A 17,850-nucleotide genomic window follows, 5' to 3' on the forward strand; every position below is an offset into this window, starting at 1 on the left:
ATATCTACGTGAATTACGTAATTTATGTGCTATTTAGCTGTATAAAAACTGCAAAATGACTCAAAATTAAAATAAGACTACTATGACTATGACTATGAGCTATAACTGCTTATGTTTTCATCAGTTAAATATGCTTCATATGCATATACAAATAAACATATTGCACAAAAGCTTATACTTTTATTTCACACCAAAGCTACACTGTTTCCATGTAAATTTGCAAAGAAGCAACACGGTGCCACTGCTAAGGGAGCGGTGCGAGAGAGACAACTGTCAATTTATCGAACCTTGTATTATTGAATCATGCATAGAACGTAGCTCTATAAGAAGAGACAACACGTTATAATTGTAGCGAGTGTAAACATGAGGAGCGTGGCTTCTCTTTTGCTCAAATACGTTTTTAGACTGGATGTAAAGAAAAGGCACGCTCCTGATATTCACACTCGCTACAATTATAACGTTTTGTCTCTTATAGATTTATGTTCTTTGATATGTATGAAATGTATTCTCTGCAAAAGATTTTCAGCCCCAAGGTGTGATTTACAACTCAGACAGGCTCTCTTTTAAGGTACTATTATCAAAGAACGTAGATAACAAGAAGGGACCACTCCAAGAATGATAGAATACATTGTATTCTCTCAATCGTGGGACCACTCGTTATAATTGTAGCGAAAGTGCGCAACAGGGGCGTACCTTCTGTTTTGCCCTAGTGCGTTTTTTGACTAGATGAAAAGAGGAGGGGCGTGCCCACTTTCCCCACAATTATAACGACTTGTCCCTTCTTTTTATTTACGTTCTTTGCTATTATGCCAAAAAAAAAAACAATCGATTCAAAATTCATACAAAATTTTTTCAATTTGACTTTATAGGATTGTTCTTCTGTGAGCAATGTCAAATTCAATCATACTTTGTTGAATACATTTTGTTAAGCCCCCCTTCTTTGGCAACACATAAAGGAAAATTCTACTTACTGAGGGTTATAATCCCTAAGTGCGGCCGAAGGCGGCCAACGCTAAAATACTATCATATTACTATTAATAATAATAATAATAGATTGGCGCTTATTACACATACATACATATATTAATGTTTTTGTGGCGTGCGCCTTGATGTTGTCACACAAGGCGGAGGGACCTACAGTTTAGTTTTACGCCGACTCCGAACGGCGATTGTATTTTTATGAGAAGATGTTTTTCATGGCAGAAAAACAATCGGAGGTTTGCCATTGCCTGCCGAGGGACGACCTCATATATATTTACTATTACTATACATTTTTTACCTGTCGCGTTTTTTAATATAACATACTTTTTGTGATTTTTTTTTATAACTTTTTTTAGTTAACTTTTTGTATACAAAATGTCCTAATAACCACCTTGAAATGCTCCCATTTCAAGAGCTCTGAGTTAAGGGACACCCCTCCTCCCCATCCGCCGCACTCTCAAAACCATGATAAAAACATAGCAAGGTAGAACCGTTCTCTCAATTTGTCGGCCATGATTTTTTTTTGAAAGTTTGCCAACATTTTAAAATCATATAAAAGTGAAAATAAAAAATTGAAATCGTTGTTGCTTGAGATTGAAAATGAAAATGTGTGTGTGTGAGTTTGTGAGTAAATTTAAAAATTAAATTGTTTGGAAACGTCAAGAATTTCAAAAGTGACTCTCAGCGGTTCTACCTTACTATATTTTTATCATGCTCAAAACGATGGGCCAATAACTAAACATTTGCCAAAATTCATGAAGAAAGATATTTCTTGTTTTTCTATTAATAAATAAATGAAGTTGACGTGCCTTAAATAGTAAACGTTATTTTGGAGAATGTCATTGAAAATAAAGGATCTTTTTTCAGGAATTTAAGGGAATTAGCCTAAAACAAGTTGGCATCCCTGATATTGACACTTGAAACAAAAACAAAAAATGGTTTTTCTTACGTGTGAATTTGACGTACGTGCATTTTTATCACCAATTTATCACAATCATAATATTCAGGTAAAATTAAGCAAAAACAGTACCAAACTTTATTATAGGAAACGACATCACCAAAAAAGCATTGGAATTGCATTAATTCCATCCGTAATGTTCCTCCGTTTACCAAATCACTGGCAACAAAAAATAGAAGAAAATCAGCGTCAAAAGAAGTCATCAAAGCAAACATAAAAACATACGTCGGATTCTTGGATAGCCACGCCGGATTAAACGTTAACCCCCCTATCTATAAGAAATTATGAAAATTTGCTTCAAACCATACATCGTACTGCTGCTTCCCCCGATACTTATTTTCCACCTAGGAACGGGCGAGTTGCAAGGGCCGCTCTCAACGTCTAAAGATGTTGCTGCTCAAGAAACCTCACCCAAAGGGCAATCTACGCTGCCGGAAACGGGTGCAGAGTCTGGGGGAAATGCAGCGGCCGTAACAGAGAGCAACACTTCAGACAATGAACGCAAGTCCGACAAATATATTTCTGAAAAGACACCTTCGGAGTCACCGGTGGTTCAGGCACCTGGCACTACAGTAGTACCCATGTCAGCTTTTGAAGTCGAATTTGGACAACGTTCCAAAATTTTGCAACAAGCGTTATTCGAACGTCTCTGGAATGAAAAACTTGTTCGTGAAAAGTTAAAGGAACAAATCGAAGCTATTGAAGCACGCCGAGAAGCGCCAGATGTTGTAGATCCAACGCCAAAACAGATAGAAGGTAGGCCCACTAAAATGAGTTTTAAAAATTGATAAGGATAAGTAAATAATTTCATTTCCAGCTCAAACCTTCTACGAAAAAGCCATGGATATGCTCTCAAAACCACGCAGTGATAAAGTTTTGGCGTACAAATTTATAATCCGTGCAGCGGAAATGAATCACCTTAAAGCACGTGCCGAGTTGGCCTGGGCACATTTGCTTGGTAATTATGGTCATTATGTTAAGCCAAATTTCGAGTTGGCTGCTGCTGAATTTGATGAACTTGCGAAAGAAGGTGTGCCAGAGGCCAATATGGTAAATAAAACCCAATATTTTGTATTTAACCCTTTTTTATTTTGTTATGTACCTACTATTTAAAGTTTTGTTCAGAAGTTGAATGACTTTAAACGCAGATTTCATATTTATTTAGGGTCTTGCTTTCCTGTACTCTGTAGGCGTCGGTGGTAAAAATGTTAGTCAACCATTGACATTAATCCACTTAACACTCGCCGGATTAGGTGAGCATACTTTTGCTCAAATGGCTCTGGGATATCGTTATTTGTATGGCATCAATGTGCCAAATAACTGCGAAAAGGCTCTCATGTATTACAAAAAAGTTGCAAAAAAAGTAGCAGCCAAGGTAACATTTTCTAACGGCCCTATCGTTCATCGTGTGCGTTTGCTGGATGAATCTGAAAATCCGGGCAGTCAAGAAACGGAAATCGTCGACTACTATCAGTTGTTAGCTGACAAGGGTGACGTGCAATCGCAAGTTGGACTCGGCCAGCTCTACTACCAAGGTGGAAAAGCTATACAACAAGATCACCAGAAAGCTTTGGAGTATTTTACTCAAGCAGCAAATGCAGGCAACGCAATAGGATTTGCCTTTTTGGGTAAATTATATCTAGAAGGAAGTGAATTTATCAAAGCTGATAACGAAACTGCATTTAAAGTATGCTGTGTCTTATTTCATTTCCAAAGAAAATTTAATTGCTTGTGTTTCGTAGTATTTTAAAAAAGCAGCTGAATTAGGCGATCCAGTGGGACAAAGTGGTTTGGGTTTAATGTACCTCAAAGGACTCGGTGTGCCGAAAGATTCGCTTAAAGCCTTAAACTACTTCACGCAAGCGGCAGATCAAGGTTGGGTTGATGGGCAGCTGCAATTAGGCAACATGTACTTCAGTAAGTCTCCCATAATCAAACTAAGTTCCCAAATTCACAAACGATTAACCTTCTTAGCGGGAAATGGCGTAAAAACGGATTATAAATTAGCGCTTAAATATTTCAACTTGGCTTCACAATCGGGCCACGTATTGGCTTACTATAATTTGGGTATTATGCACACATATGGCATGGGCATGCTACGTTCCTGTCCAGCAGCTGTGGAATTCTTTAAGAATGTTGCGGAACGAGGTCGATGGAGTACGAATATGATGCATGCCTATAGCGATTACAAGAACCATCGTTTTAACGAAGCATATATGCAATACGCTTTATTGGCCGAGTTAGGCTACGAAGTAGCTCAGAGTAACTCAGCTTTTCTTTTGGACCGTGGCGACGTAAGCATTTTCCACGATCGACATGAGGAACTTATACGCGCCTTTTACTACTGGAAAAGGGCGGCGGGGCAAGGTTACTCAGCTGCACAAGTAAAATTGGGCGATTACTACTATTATGGCTGGGGGACGAATGTAGATTTTGAAACGGCTGCTTCACTATATAGGTGAGTGCCAAAATTACAAAAAAAAAATTTTTACAAATAGCGCAAACAATATGAAATTCTTGAACCTTTAAAAAATGACTAAAATGTTACCTACATAATGCAAATTTTCTACAATTTATCTGCCATTTAGAAAAGCATCGGAGCAGCAATATAATGCACAAGCTATGTTTAATCTTGGCTACATGCACGAACAAGGTCTTGGCATGAAAAAAGATTGGCACCTAGCCAAGCGTCTCTATGACCTTGCTGCGGAAACAAATGCCGATGCGAAGGTGCCGGTAGCTATAGCACTACTCAAACTGCAAATGCTTTCGAAAATTGAAGCAATTAAACAGGTGCGCATTCTGGATAAAAGTACATTCGGATTTATTTATAACTTTAAAATATATCTTTTAGTCACCTTACAAGTTTATTTTCTACATGGATGAAAATATTGCCGCTAATTGGGATTTATATATGATAACTATTTTAACTCTTTTACTGGGATTTATTATGTATACAAGACGTCCATATCAACAGCAACAACCGGCCGAACAACAGCATCAAGAACAGGCGCAACCTGAAACGGACCAAGTGGATCAACAACCACTGCAACAACCAGAATAACGATTTTTTCTCTATGAACGGATGTGGGCTTGTTGAAATAAGCATACAAAATGTGCTCCACTAAATAGTAATACTTTAATAGGCATAATTAGTTTATATGCATGTATATATAACAGTTAATAATTTAATATTGTTTATTACAATACATTACCATTAACAAAGCCACCACCAAATCCACTATAAACCGTTGCTCTGTGGCATGCAGCTTTGACTACCTACATATTTGTCGTTTGCATAGAGTGAGTGAACATGTTTTTTAAATTTAAAAAGTAAAGACAAATCTACCTTACTAATAGAAATTTCAGTATCGATTTTGAGATTTTTTTTATCGCAAACGAGAATAATCCTTCATTCTACTTCAAAGTTGCTTGAATAAATTATTTTATACCATATTATTCTTTTTTTTTTACTTTTAGGATAAATCTGTTTGCTGTGAAATTAACTTCATAACTGACTTGAAATCTACTCTGACTGAGTACAATCTGTTTTATTTTATAGATTAGAAAGTTTGCCCATGTAGAATGAAAAATTAAACAACCACCTAAAATGCATTATTGCGGGCTGAATGCGATTTAAATTTTGTTTCTATCGTTCGTTTGTTTTATGAATTAGCTTTCCGACTTCTAAAATCATTGTAGTAAAGGTTTTTATATTATTGCCTGATTTTAAATATGTACATATGTATCATATTGTATTGTTTGTATTTTTCATTTTCGGAATGCTGCCCTCCTTTCACAATTTATCTAGCTTCAAGAACCTTGAAAAGGCAACCCACCAGAAAATTTTTGTTGCCGGCAATAAGAAAACTTGTCGTCCTCCGCAATAAATTTATTGCCGGCATTATCGCCGTCGCACAGTGTACGAAATTCGAAATTAGGACGACAAAAATCATAACTTGAAAACTAATGGATATAAAATTATGAATTTTTGCACATATCATTTTCGTGACGAAAAGTACGTTCAGGCAAAAAATTGTATAAATCCGCCCACCGCCACGCCCACTTCCCATAGGAACCACACATTGGAAATGAATGAAAAACCAAAATACACTATTAAATTAGTTTTTTATTAGACAGAATTTTTGCAAATTGACTTAACTCTTATCAAATTCAATATTTAATAATGGGTTTTTAAGCAATTTTAATATATCTGGAGTAATGGCTCCATGCTTGGTCTTGGGAGATTTCCTTAAGATAGAAATGTATGGATCAGACGAAATTAGAAGTCTTTTTAATAAGTCGTTGTTTGTTTGGGTTCGAGAATTTTTTTGCGTGAACTGCAATCTGTAGCGTTTATTGTCCTTATTTCTCGATTCTTGGGCTTCTTCAGATAATTGGCCGATAGGAAGTATGCAATGATCAATTACAACCTTGCCATGACAGAGCACTTTATGTACCGTAACTGGCATATAATACCATGAATAAAGCTTTAAATATAGTTCCATAGTTTCAGACGCATAAAGATCAAACGCCTCTGCATCAATGGAATATCCCGACGCTAAGCATTCAAGTATCACATGAAATCGTTGCAAAAGCTCCAAATTAATTCCGGTTATTTCTGCTGACTTTTCTGAATTTCTAAAAAAGCGTCTGGCCGTGTTGCCGTCATTTGTATTTCCACATGATTGCTTCGGCATATCTACTAATAACCCCATTTCCGATCTAAATTTCTCCTGAATAATAGTTTTTCTCCGCTGTACATTGCATTTATTTTCTGATCCCCGAACTTGCCATGATTTAATTTCCAATCTATAAGCTATATGCAACAAACATTCCATAAACCGTATCCACGAATGTAACGGTGACAAGCCAAATTCTAAAAGCTCAAGATCAATGTTTTTTTTTGATAAAATTGAAGTATTGTTCACTTCTGTTGGTTTTGCCCCACACAAATAACATACTTGGGACGAATTATAGTTGGCTGTGCATACTTTTCCATCAATCATGCATAAAATTACTTTTGGGTGAACATATATACTAGGTCGGTGGACCTCATCAACAAGCACGTTCACTTTTGTTGGGCGGAGTTCTGCTATTTGCTCCTTGATATATTTTACCTCCATTTTTATTAAGTCAGTGGTCTCTTTAGCAAACATTATTTTAATAGGCCGGCAATGTCGAGAAGAGTTCGGAGCAGGATTTTGGTACAGTATCAGCATACATTTGAATTGGAACAAGGGATATGCTAAATAAGATTTCATCGCTATTACGCTCGTCTGACCAATTTTGCTTATAAGGGCTCTGATTTGCACCATCGCATCCCCATTTAAATAAAATTTGCAATTCATTGCCATTACATGAGTCTAGGTTCGCTTTTAAAACATCATTAATAGAAGCACATAACCTTATTATCGTGTGATCTATCAACGACTGTAAATTTATTTCAGCGAACGATTCCGTCACTGTTATGTTTTCAGGGTAGCACAACTGTTTTGCAGCAAAAACACGCTCATATGAGGGAAATAAATTAGGGCATATATGCTTGGTATATTGCTTAAGCAACCGATATTTGTTTGCGGATAAATCTAAATCCAAAATCATAGCTAACGCCTCATCAGGCGAAAGAGCTTCAATCTTATTGCTCGATGTTCTTAACTTTTTAATAGTATTTCCTCTTTCTGGAGATGCGAAAGCAAGCTCTTTTACTATTCCTGCTGAGCTTCTCTTCCCGGAAGAGCGCATTTGCATTTCTGCTGCTAAAAGTAATTGACTACTGTCAATGTTTTCAGTAATTTTCTTAGCTTTTCTTTCTTTACTTCTTTGACTGCAATCATCGAAGCTAATTGCAGGTCGACCTCTGGGCTGGCTTTCCTTCACACCAATATTTGTAAATGAAGAAAAGTCGACTGTACTTGAAAGCCATTTATCATTATCATGCAAAAAGCGAGGTTTTACTCTATACGCTTTTGCCCATTTTCCTTCAAATTTTGAACATAAACGCCAAGAAAAATGTTTAAGTTTATCAAAATCGATAGTTGTTGTTGATCCGCTGCTAAAATTCATAGTAATAAAGTTACATATTTTATCACATCTATCTTCTTTAAGGTTAGATAACCATACATCAAACAAAATTCTATGCGATATTTTAGAGGCGCTCATACTAAAATTTAATTTTCTCACAAAAGTGCAAGTATGTGCAGAATTTTATTTCTTATTTTTAAAAATAAATATATGTATGTTATATATATGTTCTTTGTTGTGGTGGGTGTTGGTGGAGTCAAAAGATCAGGACCGCTGAAAATTGACTTTTATTAGGAATCACTTGTAAAAACATGCCCTGAGTTTTTCATCTGTAAACAGTTACCTTTACTCAAAACACAAAAATATAAAAAGTTTAACCAGATAATAGCTTAAGTTATCTTCACCGAAAAAATTTTGAAAATATATTTATTACTTTGATAATTATAGGCTTTTAAAAATTGCACTAGTTGCGTTCGCACTAATTGTGTTTTTGTTTGTTTATTTTCCCTACCATTCGCAATACCGCTAGAAGTGTATAAACAAAAAACTTGTCGCATATATGGTATTTCCATGATTCAATTATTATTGAATCATGTGGTATTTCTGGTATATATTGACATTCTTCTTTATAATAGAGTAGCCAGATTTAAAAAAAAGGAATATTAAAAAACCATTTTTGTCGTCTCAAATTTGAAGATCGAACACTGTGCGTCGTATCGATTTTGCTCTAAAACGTCCGCCGAAGTCAACACGCCTGGGCGAGTCGTTTTCTTATTACCTGAGTGAATCGTTTTATTATTGCTACAGGGAGTTTTTGAAAACGTATTCCTCAAATGACATAAAACATGACATGTTGCCTATTTCTCATGTTTTTCATGATGGGGATATTCGTATTATATTATATATGTATGAATGTGTTTGTATTTTTTAGACTATTTAAAAACAACAACAAAAATGCAAACAATTTCTTGCGGGTCGATTAAAGATAGCAAGAATCGCAGAACCTGCCTGATAAGCTTTAGAAATAGCATGTACTTTACATAAGTATATGTACATAAANTATATATGTATGAATGTGTTTGTATTTTTTAGACTATTTAAAAACAACAACAAAAATGCAAACAATTTCTTGCGAGTCGATTAAAGATAGCAAGAATCGCAGAACCTGCCTGATAAGCTTTAGAAATAGCATGTACTTTACATAAGTATATGTACATAAATTCATTAAATATTTTGGGAATATTTTACGGGTGTACTCATGATTGTAAGGTTTATTAGAAATCTGAATATGCTCAAGTTGTAACCTCCTAGTCACTTAACTTTGCCCGACGAGGGTCTGTAAACCACCGCCAGTTTTGTACTTTTCGAGTCTATTGCAAGAAATTGCTCGAGCCCTGTGTCACTCTGGGAAAGCTGGCTGTGATCGCATTTCTCTCTTCGCGTTGAATCCAAAGCAGATAGAAATAACAAACAATTTTTCACGTTAACTACAGTCACCTTTTAGTTACTACATAGCATCTTAACTAAGTTTGAGTTTTTAAGCCTTTTAAAAAATTCCTTAAAGCATATCATGTTTAATTAGTTTTTGTTTTTGGCATTCAGTCTTTTAGAAAAAAAAAAAAAAAAAAAAAAATTGGCTCCCATCCAACTACATTAGAAGCGATTAGTTGAAACTCCGTTCACACCAGGCGATTGTTGCTTTCAACTAAAAGTTTCCTGTAAAATCGATTCATGTAAACAACGTATAAAAAGTTCCTATTCCGTTTATTAATTAAGAACACTTCTTAATGTATTTTCGTGTTTTTGTTAGTTTTATTTATGTATGCAATTCTACAAGAGTACTTGAAAACGATTCGAGCTAAAATATTTGTATCTCAAATGCGTCGTTTTCATTTTATTATAATTAATATTAGCAAGCTAACTAAAAACTCTATAGTAAGAGAAAACTGCAATAGTTTTTTTTTTGTGTGCTCAAGCATAATAATTAAGATTGGCTTTCTTCTTTGCTTGTACTTCCATTATAGCATCCATAAAATCTTCATGTGTAACACAGGTGGCGTTTCGCCGCAGAGCAATCATACCAGCTTCTACGCACACAGCTTTGCATTGTGCGCCATTGAAATCATCGGTAGAACGAGACAATTCTTCAAAGTTAACATCATTGCTAACATTCATTTTGCGTGAATGGATCTGCATAATTCGTGCGCGTGCTTCCTCGTTAGGGTGTGGAAATTCAATTTTACGATCAAGCCGCCCTGAACGCAATAATGCAGGATCTAGAATATCTACTCGATTTGTAGCTGCAATCACTTTAATATCAGCAGTGGAACTGAAACCATCCAACTGATTTAACAATTCTAACATAGTACGTTGGACCTCACGATCGCCGGCCTTTTCCGAATCAAAACGTTTTGTACCAATAGCATCCAACTCATCGATAAAAATAATGGCTGGTGCCTTCTCTTTGGCTAAAGCAAAAGCGTCGCGAACTAATTTTGCTCCATCACCTATAAACATTTGTACGAGCTGTGGACCGGCCAACTTCAAAAAAGTAGATTTTGTCTGTGCAGCACACGCACGCGCCAAAAGTGTTTTACCAGTACCAGGTGGACCATACAAGAGAACGCCTGTTGGTATATACAATTAAATTATTTTTTATTAACAACTTTTGAATTTTTGTATTACCTTTTGGTGGATGAATTCCCAATGTCTTAAATTTTTCCTTGTGAGTCATTGGTAATACCACCGCTTCAATCAACTCTTGTATCTGTTTATCCAAACCACCAATATCCGAGTACTGCTCAGTGGGTCGTTCATCTACTTCCATAGCCTTGACACGAGCATCATACTCGGCAGGCAATGTTTCCAAAATCAGATATGAATCTTTGTTTACGCCCACTAAATCTCCGGGTTTAAGTTTCTCTGCATCAACCAACCCAATAACAGGCAAAAAATAAGCCTGACGTGTTGAAGTCTTAATGACGGCACATTTGCCTTTACGTTGGTTGTCCAAAACCAAAACTGCTCCGTCGTCTTCTTCTTCTTGAGGATCCACATCCAAAAGTTCAATAACATTTGACACCAAATACGGCAATGTTTTGTTAACCTTATTAGTGAATAAAGGTTGATTTTAATCCTGAACATATAAAATCAAATGATTATTTACCTTTATCTTTTCCGTATTGTCTTTGATCTTTTCGTTTTGGGCCTGAATTTCGTGAGTTATACGCATAACCTCACTCTTCATGATTTTAATTTCATTGTCCATCAGACGCGTTCTGCTGACAATTTCATCGGTGGACATACGGAGTACCTCCTCGCCTAAGGTTTCCTCACCATCATCCCAAATGGATTTGTCCTCAAGTGTTGTTGCCATTTTTAAGCAAAATGTATTACCAATTAACTTTTACTATCGGAATTTTTTTTAGTAATCTAGCCAATAATTTAACGTAGTTTCTATTTTCCGATGACTTGTAAATTTTTATTTTGTATCTGTTTTGACATTTGTCATTGACAGCTCTTTGTTTTGGGATCAAAATGAGGTAAAGAGCGAAATATACAACACAAGCGGATTGACAAACCAAGCGAAATATCCCTTTGTTTCAATCCATTTGTGTTGTCTATGGGGGTGTTTGAAGGTTTGACAAACCGCTTGTGGGAAATTTGAGCAAAAATCAAAATTTTTTGATTTCCAGGCCGCCATGTTGACGTTTGATCAAACCGCTTGCGATGTGGATGGTAAAATCGCCTCATTTGTTGCTGAATTTTCACCAAGTGAGGACGTAAGGGAGAAAAATGGAAGAAAACCAACATTTTTAACATTGTGAACCGGAGGAGAACTAAAATTCTGTGCTTGAATGACTCATGTTTGCATGGTGTATGGCGAAATGGGAAAAGTAGGTTTGACAAGCCGCTTATGTGGTGTATTTCGCTCTTTAGACCTTTGCAACAAGCATTTGTAGCTGTGTTTTCGTACGCAATGATCGGGAACTGGATAAAAATTTTGCATTCAAATGCAATAACGAAGTGATCGTGATAGATGTTGTTGTAGCAGCATACAAGTTCCCCAAAGGGTTTTTGGGGAGTGTTGCTGGAGTGACAGTCCTTGGCCAGATATAAATCTGGGTCGTTTCGGTTAAGTAGACCCGACTCAAGAATGATAGAATACAAGATTGCGCCGATCAGAGAGGATTTTTGAGAATAACTTTTGTGTGACGTCACACTGGTGCAATTGCGAGAGAGAAATGCCAAAACGTGAGCAAGAATGGAAGAAGAAGAAAAAATGTTGCAAGGAAAACGTAAACAAGTTGCACAAGTGTGACGTCATGCAAACAACGATTCTGTCAAATTCGTTAAGAGAGGAATAGCGGTCCGAGATCGGCGCAACCTTTGTATTCTCTCAATCGTGGACCCGACTGATGGATATCTGGTTCTGGTTCAGTTTATAGGAGTGTTCGCTATGCAAAAAAGTGTACAAGTTGGTACCAATTATTACCAAATCGAGGAAGCAGGGTATACAATACATAAAAATATGAAGAGATAAAGATGTTGATGACACAAGGAGCTCATACCAACGGTTAATGCTGTTTTTGTACGATTGCTACAACCATCATAAAAGCATAGTAAGGTAAAACCGTTCTCTCAATGCGTCGGCCATGATTTTTTTTTAAGTTTGCCAACATTTTAAAATCGTTTAAAATTGAGAGTAAAAAAAAGGAGTTGTTCAAAGTTGTTGTTGTTTGAGATTGAAAATGAGAATGTGTGTGTGAGTTTATGTGTAAAATTTTAAAATGAAATTGCTTGCAAACGTCAAGAATTTGAAAAATTCCTCTCAGCGGTTCTACCTTCCTATTTTTTTATCATGGCTACAACCTGTAATTAATGAATCAAGGCGAATTTATACAAGGTGGTGTTGATGGCGAATTTAGATTTTCCCCGCGGTACTTCCTAATGTCAAAATGATGTATTTGCTGTAAACAAGGCGAATCCATTTTACAACAAACACATCATTTTGACATTTGAAAGTATCGCGGCGAAAATATAAATTCGCCATCAACACCACCTTGTATAAATTCGCCTTGTATTGAATCATGCATTTGTATCGAGAACGATAGAATACAAGGCGGTGTTACTGGCGAATTTATATTACAACAACGACAACCATATGTATTTTGTATGGAGGGTGTTATGTCAAATCTCTATTCGCTCCAAAGTTTACATGTATTTTGTTTTTGCTTTTGATGGGTGTGCTGTCAAATCAGTAAAAGCAACAACAAAATACATGTAAGGCGAAGAAATCAGCTGATTTTACAACACCACCTCGTATAAATTCGTCTTGGAGAGAATACAAGATTGCGCCTATCAGAGAGGATTTTAGAGAATATTTTTTTCGTGACGTCGCACTGGTGCAGCTGCGGGAGAGAAATGCCAAAACGCGAGCAAGAATAGAAAAAGAAATCTTGCTAGAAAAACGTACGAGATAGTCCATTTTCCATGGTGCTAGTTACACTAACAAATTATACGCAGAAATCCATGCAGTATGAGTTACAACAAACATATCATTTTGACGTAAGGTCCTCCACGGCGAAAAAGTCAGCTGTCGCCTCAACACTACCTTGTTAAATACACCCTGCCATTTTCCATGTAAAGCAATATTTCATTCAAGGTGTATTAAACAAGGTGGTGTTGGGGCGACAGCTGAGTTTTTCGCCGTGGAGGCCATTACTTCAAAATGATGTGTTTGTTTTAACTCATACCAATGACAGTATGGACATCAGCGTATAATTTGTTAGTGTAATTTTTTACTTATATACAGCCAACACCACCTTGTTAAATACGCCTTGATTTCATTGGTTTGCCAAACGTGGTTTAAACTAAATATGCGCGTTCCTTATCTCCCAGAAATAGTCAGAAAAAGTCCGAAGTAGTCAGATTTAGTCCAAAAAGCGTTCCTTAACTCGGAAATGACAGCAAAAATGAGAGAGCAACAGTCAGTGAGAGCGACTCTCATCAGTCCGAAGTAGTCAGATTTAGTCAGAAGAATTTTTTCTGGCAAAATCCTGAAAAGTGTCAAACTCAACTGAATTTAAATTAACGGAAATTAAAGAATACGCAAAAAGTGAGAATAATCTAAAAAGTAAAAGAAATGAATTGAAATTGGAAGAGGGGAAAAAATAATTGATATAGCAAGTGTTTATTGTGCTTGTGCTTGTGTGAATGTGTTTTGTACATACATTTCTGTTCTTATTTGACGTTAGTTTTGTTGTTGCCATTCTTTGGACTAAAAATTTGGTTTTTTGCGTTCCTTTACTTTTCCGGTTACTCTCTTTTAGTGAGCGCATTTTGCTTACGCTCTGGCATTTTGACACTTTTCAGAATTTAGTCCAAAAAGATAAGGAATGAACCTAATATTAGCCATAGTTAAAAATGCCCTTTTTATAGAAGCTTAATAAAAACAAAACAAATTTCAAGGGAAACTTTTATTTTTTAATTCAAAGTAAAACTTTCTAAAAAGCCAAATACACCACACACGAGGTGCGGTGTATGAAGGTTTGACAAGTCCTGTTGATGTTTGATGAAATCCCTTACGCTGTGTATGTAAAATCGCCTCATTCGAAACCAAAATGGAAGAAAACCAACCTTTTGTACATCGTGAGCCGGAATATATATATAACTAAAATTCTCTATTGAACGAGTTATCTTTGTATGGTATATGGCGAAATGAAAAAAATAGGTTTGAAAAGTCGCTGGTGTGGTTTATTTTGCCCTTAAGTTGTCAAGAATGATAGAATACAAGATTGCGCCGTCCTGGGTGTTGACATTTGTGTACCACAAGTAAACAAAGAATAGAGCGAAAAGAAGACCGAGTTGAAACAGCCAAAGCAGTTCACTTTACTGCGAAAAACGTGTTTTAATTTTGCTAAATGCGAAAATATTGCATTTTTCACCTAATCTATTAGAGAACAGTGAACATTGTAGTGCACTCCATTGCTTTACAATTGAGGCTGCTTCAGCAAACGTTTTAGTGCACTTCATTGCTTTGCAATTAAGGCTGCTGCAGAAAACTGCACCAGCATCTCTGCGGGACTGATAAGTTAACTTGCTAATGGAGGCTGCGTGGAACAGAAACAAAATCATTGTGAGGAAATGCTGTTAATATAATAATAGAGAAACATTTTGGGAACGGCTTTGTCGTGCCCTATGTACACAAAATGCACCGATTCGTCCCAGCGCTACACTTGTATCTACGCTTCTTGCATCTTGACGGTTGTCGCAATTTAACACACAGCACTTCATTGTATTAGTTTTTACGCAGTCTTCAACTCAAAAATCACTCACTAATTGCAAATTAACTGATTTTTCACTTATAATTCAAATTTCTCTTTCGCTGATATGTAAACAAAGGTTTATTTACAAGTTACCACAACTGTCAAAATCGGCAAAACCAAAGTAGCGGTACCACTGACGGCGCCACCTTTGTTTGCTGCACCGTGTTAAGTTGTTGTATTAAAATACCCCAGAAATATTTATTTGTTTATTTGAGTCAGCAGCTTGTCAACCCTACTGTATTCAACAGATTACATCTAAAAGTGATGGAAGTTTTCAAAATCCTTCAATTTTCGATAATTCGGTTTTATTTAATTATAATAAAATATATAACAAAATAAATGAATTATTCTTAAAATAAATTGTACTATATTCGTTAGTGGAATAAACGTTTTTATAACAGTAATTAAGAAAATGGGATTCTGCATGTTTTCCATTGGCAACTTTACTTTCTATTCATTACCTAAGCATTGAAAATTATAGGTTATTTTTCGTGGAGCTCATGATGACAAAAAGCCGTTCGGATATGCCATCACTAACGTCTGCATACATATGTATATAAAAAATATGCATAAAATATTAAATAAAGTGTTGGAGGTACGTTATTTTGGTTATGTAAATTATTAAATATTTGCATACGCAATAATAGAATCTTGTGACGCAGAGATACGAAAAGCGAAAGCTTTGTGTGAGACTTTTTTGTTAACCGCAGCTTCACTTAATACGGCATGGATATGAATGTAAGTAAAGTGCATACTACCATTGGAACAGTTGCCTCAATATAATGCTTTGACTAAACTAATTATTCTCATTTGTAAAACTGGTTTTCAAGTTGATGTTGTGCTTGGAGAGTCTGGCGAAAGTTATACTCTCTTGCATACAGCAGAGGCGCTTTGTAAATAGTTGCTAATTGTTTATTATACGATGTAGTTTACTTACACGTTAAGGTGAAAAACTTTCATATTTTTGAAAACTTCTTTCCAAATAGGCTGCAATGCTTGCGCGCGTGTCTTTCTATCCAACATTGCTTTACAATGTTTTAATGGAAAAGGCCACTTCAAGAAATTGGTATGATCGCATTGATGACAATGTCATTTTGGGTGCATTGCCTTTCCGTTCGCAGGCAAACGAAGTAAGTAAACTTTCATTACACTAAACACTATCCTCTAATCTCTATTATTTTGCTAGTTGATGACCAAAGAAAATATGAAAGCTGTCATATCCATGAACGAAGACTACGAACTCGCCATGTTCTCTAATGATGCACCTAAATGGAAATTATTAGGAATTGAATTTCTCCAACTGCCCACAACAGATATTTTTGAATCGCCAAATCAAGATAAACTTTATAATGGAGTAGAATTCATAAATAAATTTATACCTAAGGATAAGCGCATAAAAGGTTTGAGCACCTCCTCCGAATCAGAAAATAATGGAACTGTGTATGTGCACTGCAAGGCGGGGCGAACGCGCAGCGCTACACTTGTTGGTTGTTATTTAATGATGGTGAGTCAAAAATCATTTGTATGCAAAGCGAGAATTAATAGGATGGTAAATATTCAGATGTAGTTAGTTTTATTTCGTTTATACCAATAGAATATGCGGCCGGTTTTTTCACCTAATAGTAAGGTATTGTTTTTTTTTCTTAAAAATGCATGTAAAGGGGTCTGTTATCATGTACAAACGGGTAAACTCTTTCTACAAATCGTTAGCTCAGAGTGAATAGTTAGACAGCTACCGTTTTTTTTTATTTTTTGCTAAAATAATTTTCTTCAATTATTTAACCAGTCTTTGAATATGTGTGTAAATACAGAGCTTTGGGGGGAGATTACGATAACCGTGGTAACAAATTGTGACTTTGCCATTACCATTATACTTGCTTCAAAAACCTCTATCGACGTCCTTGTTCAAAATTTGTCGCCCCGGTTATCGTAATCGTACCAACTTTGGTGTATTCAAAGCAAAGCAGAACTCCGTACGAATCGGTAGAATTGGACATTAATGAAGCTTTCGTTTTCTTTTGGACTCACCGTGCCATTTTTGGAATATAATTTCCATTTTATTGAATAAAATGCATTTTAATTTTCCTTGAAACGGTTGGGAAATAATTTCTAAAATGATGCTTGTACAACTACATATTGCACAATTTTTTTTAATCTAAAATTTGCCTTTCATTTGCTTTCTAATTTGTATGTGCATACAAATAATACATAACAATACAAAAGTGCTATTCTCAACTTGTAATTTATCTCAATTTAACAAGCTATATAAATAATTTATAATTTCTTTTGTTAGAAAAATGGTTGGACACCGGAACAAGCTGTGAACCACATGCGTACCTGTCGGCCACATGTATTATTACATACAAAGCAATGGGATGCCCTTAGAACATTCTACAAAAAGAACGTTGAAAATACGTGACACTGAAACCTCTATGCATATTTAATTCAAATGATATTTAAATTCACGATATATTTCTTTGTACATATTCGGTATTAAAGTAACCAAATATCAGTTGTTATATACCTTGGACATTGTTGTCTAAATATTTTTGTTCAGTT

General features: G+C 35.8%; 3 protein-coding genes across 4 annotated transcripts; 2 read left to right on the forward strand and 1 right to left on the reverse strand.

Moving 5' to 3' along the window:
* The first annotated feature begins 1,915 nt into the window (after positions 1-1,915).
* Hrd3 (HMG-coA reductase degradation 3) lies at positions 1,916-5,395 on the forward strand. The gene is made up of 7 exons (XM_017616473.1): positions 1,916-2,695; positions 2,757-2,989; positions 3,105-3,626; positions 3,682-3,856; positions 3,914-4,397; positions 4,528-4,732; positions 4,794-5,395. Exons 1-7 carry the CDS (start codon positions 2,224-2,226, stop codon positions 5,001-5,003), a joined length of 2,301 nt encoding a protein of 766 aa, XP_017471962.1. The 5' UTR covers positions 1,916-2,223; the 3' UTR covers positions 5,004-5,395.
* A 4,356-nt stretch (positions 5,396-9,751) lies between these two features.
* Rpt5 (26S proteasome regulatory subunit Rpt5) lies at positions 9,752-11,487 on the reverse strand. Its single transcript, XM_017616474.1, has 3 exons — positions 11,130-11,487; positions 10,649-11,069; positions 9,752-10,590 (listed from the first exon to the last, which is right to left on the reverse strand). The coding sequence occupies exons 1-3, from the start codon at positions 11,337-11,339 to the stop codon at positions 9,935-9,937; spliced, it is 1,287 nt and encodes a 428-aa protein (XP_017471963.1). The 5' UTR covers positions 11,340-11,487; the 3' UTR covers positions 9,752-9,934.
* Positions 11,488-15,802: 4,315 nt separating this feature from the next.
* PTPMT1 (protein tyrosine phosphatase, mitochondrial 1) lies at positions 15,803-17,821 on the forward strand. Of its 2 annotated transcripts, none has more exons than XM_017616479.1 (4): positions 15,803-16,029; positions 16,278-16,421; positions 16,478-16,795; positions 17,585-17,821. In XM_017616479.1, exons 1-4 carry the CDS (start codon positions 16,018-16,020, stop codon positions 17,708-17,710), a joined length of 600 nt encoding a protein of 199 aa, XP_017471968.1. In that variant the 5' UTR covers positions 15,803-16,017; the 3' UTR covers positions 17,711-17,821. The 2 variants fall into 2 exon arrangements, with proteins under 2 accessions (XP_017471968.1, XP_017471967.1); XM_017616478.1 differs by lacking the exon at positions 15,803-16,029 and adding an exon at positions 16,093-16,184.
* Positions 17,822-17,850: the final 29 nt, after the last annotated feature.

Source organism: Rhagoletis zephyria, unplaced genomic scaffold (assembly GCF_001687245.7).
Source record: "Rhagoletis zephyria isolate East Lansing unplaced genomic scaffold, Rhagoletis_zephyria_1.1 Rzeph_scaffold_01213, whole genome shotgun sequence".
Lineage (NCBI taxonomy): Eukaryota > Metazoa > Arthropoda > Insecta > Diptera > Tephritidae > Rhagoletis > Rhagoletis zephyria.

What these genes read in the sequence shown, in the direction of transcription:
- Hrd3 (XM_017616473.1), top strand. Translation starts at nt 2,224, where the DNA reads ATGAAAATTTGCTTCAAACCATACATCGTACTGCTGCTTCCCCCGATA. An exon ending in AACGCCAAAACAGATAGAAG is followed by an intron (nt 2,696 to 2,756) that starts GTAGGCCCACTA and finishes TTTCATTTCCAG; the next exon opens with CTCAAACCTTCTACGAAAAA. An exon ending in ACGGCTGCTTCACTATATAG is followed by an intron (nt 4,398 to 4,527) that starts GTGAGTGCCAAA and finishes TCTGCCATTTAG; the next exon opens with AAAAGCATCGGAGCAGCAAT.
- PTPMT1 (XM_017616478.1), top strand. Translation starts at nt 16,125, where the DNA reads ATGTTGTGCTTGGAGAGTCTGGCGAAAGTTATACTCTCTTGCATACAG. An exon ending in TCCGTTCGCAGGCAAACGAA is followed by an intron (nt 16,422 to 16,477) that starts GTAAGTAAACTT and finishes TTATTTTGCTAG; the next exon opens with TTGATGACCAAAGAAAATAT. An exon ending in TTGGTTGTTATTTAATGATG is followed by an intron (nt 16,796 to 17,584) that starts GTGAGTCAAAAA and finishes TTCTTTTGTTAG; the next exon opens with AAAAATGGTTGGACACCGGA.
- Rpt5 (XM_017616474.1), bottom strand. Translation starts at nt 11,339, where the DNA reads ATGGCAACAACACTTGAGGACAAATCCATTTGGGATGATGGTGAGGAA. An exon ending in ACAATACGGAAAAGATAAAG is followed by an intron (nt 11,070 to 11,129) that starts GTAAATAATCAT and finishes TTCACTAATAAG; the next exon opens with GTTAACAAAACATTGCCGTA. An exon ending in GGGAATTCATCCACCAAAAG is followed by an intron (nt 10,591 to 10,648) that starts GTAATACAAAAA and finishes ATATACCAACAG; the next exon opens with GCGTTCTCTTGTATGGTCCA.